This window comes from Bactrocera latifrons, unplaced genomic scaffold, assembly GCF_001853355.1.
Source record: "Bactrocera latifrons isolate USDA-ARS-PBARC rearing strain unplaced genomic scaffold, ASM185335v1 scaffold_28, whole genome shotgun sequence".
In the NCBI taxonomy this organism is placed as follows: Eukaryota; Metazoa; Arthropoda; class Insecta; order Diptera; family Tephritidae; genus Bactrocera; species Bactrocera latifrons.
Window position 1 is genome coordinate 646,627 of NW_017536407.1, and position 6,417 is coordinate 653,043.

Genomic DNA, 6,417 nt, shown 5'->3' on the forward strand with positions numbered 1-6,417 from the left:
TTTCCCCACTAAAATTTATAAATTTCTTTTTTTTTAAACATATTTTTGTTTTTTTTCCTTTTTTAAATTTTTTTGTAAATATTAACTTTATTTATTTTTGTATTTTTATTGTTTAAAAAAACCTTTTTGACATATGTATGTACATATGTACATGTGTATTTTTATTGCATTATTTTTTTTTAGCTTTCCGGCACCTTTAGTACTTCCAATTCAGGCCCACAAATTATCAGCAATATTAAATTGACACCAGCGAATTCCACTACAAGTGTAACGTCGGTCAGTCATTCGAATCAACAGTCACAACAACCATCAACTTCAGCTTCACCATTCTTACAGCATCAGCTAAAGAACATCTCAACAACTGGTATACGTACCAGCGTAAAAATATGCCAATCACCAAATGGCAAAGTGTTCATACAACCAGCCAACATAGACAACGCATCGAAAGCAAAACTACAAGGTGCATTGTCACACAAAATCTTGCCCACCGCGGTGGTCAGTAGTAATGCCACGGGTGCTGGTACAACCGGCACACACCAGCCGCAACGCATCGCCATACAGAAAGTGCAAATAATCCCAGCACCATTAAATTCGCCAGGCAATCTGACGGGCACCTTTCACACGGCCACTTCACAAACCCAGTCGCAGACGAAGCCCACAATTACAACAAACACACTAACATTGGGCGGCAATAAGGGGAATATGAATATGGTTTTCGTGCCGTCGGTTGGTGCACGCACCACCTCGGGGACAATAACACTGTCGAAGCCTGCTAATGTTAGTAGTGGTATTGTTGCATCTGCTAAAGTTCCGAATACTCAAAACACGGAAGCCGTCAAACCCAATGTCGTAATAATCGGGTCGTCGTCAGCACAAAGCAGCACAAATACACCAATTAAGACGACCACTTTCATCGATGGCAGCAGCAACAAGTACAACGTGACCTCTAGAGCAGCGAGTGCAGTGCAGTTGGAAGCAAATCAAATGATTACGGAAGATACGCCAGTTGATATACTCAATATGCCGATAATAGTGGATAGTGGTGACGGCACGAATATCACGATGGGTAATAATATTGGCGATACAGTCACAGTATTGCCAACAGCGCTCGTGGAAAATACACAACACGAGCAGCAACAGCGTGAGCAGCAAAGCCAACAACAACAACAGCAACCGTCCACAATAATTTTGGGTGCCACCGATTGGGAAATGGAATTGGATCAAGCAACAGCCGTCGCAGCAGCAACTAAAGCCGCAGCACGCACTGAATATCGGCGACAGTCAAGCGGGCAGGCTGGTGGCAAACAACAGCAGCAACCGATGCAAGACAAAGAAACGATTGATGGTGAGACCATAATTATCGATGACAGTTTTGAAGATGTTATTGTGGAGGAGCAAGAAGAGGGCGACACAGACGCCGGCACTGAGACTGAGGGCACTGTTGACGGTGAAATGGACGACAATGAAATGATGGGCGATACGGGCGGCGAAGAGGGCCAAGAGATGACAGAACGTGCATACACAATTTATAGTGGCATCGAAAGTGGTGGTGAGATATCACCAGCCAAAACACGTGATGCGCCGAAACTGAAGGTGGGACGATTGCAGAAAACGTACAATAACGCCAGCGCTAACGCCAACGATGAAGATGAGCCAATCGAAGTGATTGACGACGATGAGGAGAATACGACTGTGGCGGTTAGGCAGAAAAAATCTGCCCAAAAGTCAGAAAGTGAAACTGCGAAATTGGAGAGAACAGCGAATGCAGTCAATATGAGCAACGCAAGAGCTAATAGCATATCCGCCGCAATTGAATGCGAAACTGATGCTGGATTTGATGAGACTATCGGTGCGTGCGTGGTTAACAAGTATTAATTATATTATATTTTTGTATAGTAGACTAAAAAGTAATACAAAAGAGACCCAAAATTAATTGCATGACATATTTTTGTAGTTGCCGATATTGATGAAAATACCGCAATTGAATATATAGAAGAGGACAACAACACGCATGTAAACAATGAGAAAGCTGATGTAAACAATTTAAACGTCACACCAGCCAAATCCACACAAAATCTTCAAATAGCGGAGAGTGAAATCATAGTGCTGGACGACAATGACAGTGCAACACTAACGGCCACAGCAACGCTGGCTGCTGCGTCGTCGTCGACAGCGGCGTCACACGACGTATCAAGCGAGGACACAGTCGTGTTGGAGTACAACCCAAACAAAATGGTTAGCGGCAACACAGCAACGACGATAAATGTGGCAACGCTAAAGCCAACAACAGTCACCACCGTAAATCGCAATGACTGAACGCACCAGCAATAAATATGGTTGAAGCTTCATGGCACTGCATGCAAATTGTCAAATTTGCTGGAGGCTGCGTTGGTAAACCAGTTTTTTTTTCCAACAATTTATCCAGCTGTTATACTGAACAATAGCAATTGTTAGTGGGTCCGGTACAGGGAGTAGAGTGTATACTAATTTGCAATGGTGTAAAAAATTTTGGTGAAATTAATTGTTTATAGCAGTGGCAAATTAGGCAGTTGGTTTTGAAAACATTTTTAGTGGAACAGCTAAAGTTAGCTGAAACGCAACGTAAAAGAAAAGTGAAATGATTAGTTGAGACAAGTGCTGATTAGCCGTTAATTAAAATATAATTTTTTGTTTATTAAAGAACAAAACATTTAGTAAAAGTTAGTGAAGCAATTTTTTGTTTATTAAAGAACAAAACATTTAGAAAAAGTTAGTGAAGGCTGTAAGTAGTAGATGTTCATTAGCAGGTTATTTTCTAGCATACTACTGCTGACTCAAGTAGGTTGGATTATAGTTTAAACGTAATTTACAGTTATTCAACATTTTCACTTATTAATTTTTTTTTGTAAGAATTTAACGTATCTTAAGTAATCACATGTTTTTTATGAGCACCCACGACGGAGAGGTAATGCAATTGAATTCATCATATATAGGGCTAGCGCTAAGTACCAGTGGAATAATTAAAAAATAGAAGTAAAAATTTACAAAATTTTCTGCTAAGTTGTAAATAGTAGTTAGTAACTTACTTAGTTGTATTTCAAACACAAGCAAAGAAAGGAACATATAAATCGGCGAAAGAAAGTCACAAACTGCAGCCACGGCAAGTATCTCAAATTGAGGGTCGCGTTAAGTGCTGTTGTGCATACTTGTACATAAATATTAATATTTAATGTTAGGCAGTTTGTTTGTTTGGACTGCAAACCTTTTGCAGCTTGTATAAAATAAATACATTTTTATGTAATTAAAACAAATATACATAAATCATTTGTTAATACTATGTACTAATAAAAGAAATAACACGTTATACTTACCCTAACACATACACACATGTATACACACACGCATGCACGCATACAAACAATTGTTCGTTATGCCAAGCACACAGCGAGATTATAGGTTAGTAGTTGATAATTTGTTTTATAATTTTTTTTCTAATGCATAAATTACTTTAAAACGCAACGCAAGCAATTAAACGGACGATTATAGTTTTAAAGTATACGTAACTAATGTGGAATAACACAAGCAAAGTAAAAGTAAGGAAAAATGCACAGGGGTACAGAGCTGGCGGAATGTTTGAGCAACTGTTGCATGATTTTTTTTTTTAATAAAGGATATTATTTAAAAAGTTTTTTTCAGTTCTTTTACTTACGCTTAGCTTAGCAACGCAAAGTGCAGTAAATAAATGAAAAAGAAAGATAAAAATAAAAAAAAAAAGAAAAGTTTAACAAGTTGAAATTATAAATTTTGGTTGTTAGTAATTTTTTTCAAACAAACCGTTAGGCATATATATACGTATTGTATGGTATCCGAAAGCAGCTACAAACGCACCTTAGTATTAATACTAGTTTGTTATGTTCTTATTCACCTTCACATTCATACTTTTGTATGGACAAGTTTTTAAAGAATTAAAAAAACATATATGTTATTTACGAATGCCATTACTTACCTACACAACTAATATTTGTAAATGTGCGAAATTAATTTGTGTATAACAACATGCTCAAAATCATTACTCGAAAATTACTGGAGCAATCCGAGATATGCTTGAATTTCTAAAACTTTCAATTTCTTTAAATTAAAATGAAAATGAAAATTTTTCAATTCTTTTCAATTAAAATGGTAATTAAAACTTCCAATTTCTTTCAATTACAATGAAAATTTCTAAATTTTACAATTTCTTTTAATTAATATGAAAATATTTATTTTGCTTTCAATGCGTTATTCTTCTTCTTCTTTCACACTAACCGGTTAGCAGCTATTATTTAAAAGCGCAAAAAACAAAGTTACATAATTAAGCTAACGTTTGTATGTACAGTAAAATTAAATTAAATATAAATATATTAAATGAAATTAAAACAAAAACAAAAAAATATTATACCCAAAAACAACAAAAAACAGGTTCTTTAGCGGTAGTAATGATAAAAACTAATAACAGCAAATATACATACATACACACATACATACATAATCTATTAATTGTTGAAGAATACATGTCTGTAACGTTTATCTTTAAATCTTTGCTATTATTACTACTACATAATATTATATATACATATTTTTTTTGTTTATTGAATTTGTGTAGATTTTATCAAATAGAACAGTAAATATTTGAATAAAAATGCCGTTTTGAAAAATAAAAATTTATGAATTTGTAGTTTCGATTTTTCATTGACACAAACACCAAAACCCACAAACCACAATTAAGGTAAAAACGAGTGCAAGCTGAAGGGACAGCTCGGTAGATTTCTGCCGCTATAACAACAACAACAAGCTGAAATGTTATAATAGGTTTGAATCAACAACCGCGTACGCAATTAAGTAAAACATTAAAAATCGTTAACTTAGGTTGCACCGAAGCGATTTTATACAGGTAAGAGCTGTCATTCGACGATCTAACCCTGTCAGGATCGGTAAGTTTTAACACTACCATCAACAGAACAACACCTAGCAGCAGGTATCCTCCTGATCCGTGCTAGCATAGAGTCCAACCGGGCCCCGAAGGAGTTTTTCAGCTGCGCTTGCTCTAAAAGGCACTAACATAATTCCATTTCTATTAGATGTAACTCATGAAATGGTTGGAGCTATCTTAAAACATGTTTAGACCTTCACACTTCTAATAAGTGGTCCCATGCTGCCAACGCACTACAGCAACAATAGCCTCAATGCACCTAGTTCGCTTAATAAGAGAGACGAGTGACCAACAAGTAACCTCTACGGTTTCACTGAGCTCAATCAGGCAGCATATTTCTCAGGCTGATCCTACCCCCACCGCCCCAACTGCTCGAATGTTTTCGTAGAAACCACCCGTGAGGTCACTTGCTTGAAGAGGAACCACCTCCTAGGAATACTAGGAAAACATTCCTCCAACACGTCGACGACATCCAACAATTTTCCGACCAAATTTCGGACTCGACTAGTTTTCGACAGGCATTGAACGACATTCTTTGTGGAGCTATTAAAACACTCACTGACTGCCTCGCAGTGAATAGCGTACCTGGAGTCCAGGCACCACACCAATTGCAGAACAAGAACCGTTGCCGCGTGAAACAAGAATGACAATGGCGTCGCTTTGTTCTGGTTATTGTAGCGTGTTAAACTTCTACTTATCCAGAATAGACACTGTCATACCCAACTGTATGCAGCCAAACCAAACCAACTCATTTACCCCTCGTCCCCCTTAGATCCGAACCCGTTGAGTTGCTTGGATGACAGCTAACATGCTATTTTTTCACAAGCAGAATCTAGATACACGTTATAACAACAACAACAACATTTATGGTGTTGATTTCGTGAATGTATTAGTCAAGGTTGATCAGTCAGTTGTATGCCAGGACAATAGGATAAAGGAATTGGTGCTTGAGAGTCGACGATTAACAGTCAGAGATCTTACTGACATCGTTGACATATAGGAAGGATCAGTGAAACTCATTTGAAAGATAATTTTTTCGAAAAAAAGCGCCGCATTAATGTCCTGAAAACAATGCTCTCCGACTAGCAGGCTGTCATGAAACTTATTATTTGGCGATGATGAGTCTTGAACCTGGAAACAGATAATCAGTCGGCCGAATATCGGACCAAGGCGAGTCGAAGACGGAAAACATCGTCGAAGCAGGTCAAAAATCAAGATTATGTTGGCAGTTTGTGGTGGTGCGTAAGACGGCTTACCAAAAGCTAGCACTACCTCAGCACTAGGGATGTTAAAACCTTAGATAGATAGTCGCAGGACCGCTTAAAACATTCGGTGACAATTGCATACCAGCCTTCCGACACCTAGGCTATGATAATGCTAAGGTTTTCATATTATTAATAGAAAACGTAGCCCAAACACCGTTTATATGATTTGGCTTCCAGGAAATGAGTTGGCCTCTGAATCCAAGC

General features: G+C 37.6%; 1 protein-coding gene across 1 annotated transcript in view; it reads left to right on the forward strand.

Annotated features, from left to right (window-relative positions):
* LOC108970095 (BRCA2-interacting transcriptional repressor EMSY) overlaps positions 1-3,741 on the forward strand; it is a 7,330-nt gene extending 3,589 nt beyond the window's left edge. The window contains exons 5-6 of the mRNA XM_018935244.1: positions 184-1,849; positions 1,955-3,741. Coding sequence (XP_018790789.1) covers positions 184-1,849; positions 1,955-2,316 — 2,028 coding nt within the window. The 3' untranslated portion in view covers positions 2,317-3,741. The remainder of the gene's footprint in view (positions 1-183; positions 1,850-1,954) is intronic.
* Positions 3,742-6,417: the final 2,676 nt, after the last annotated feature.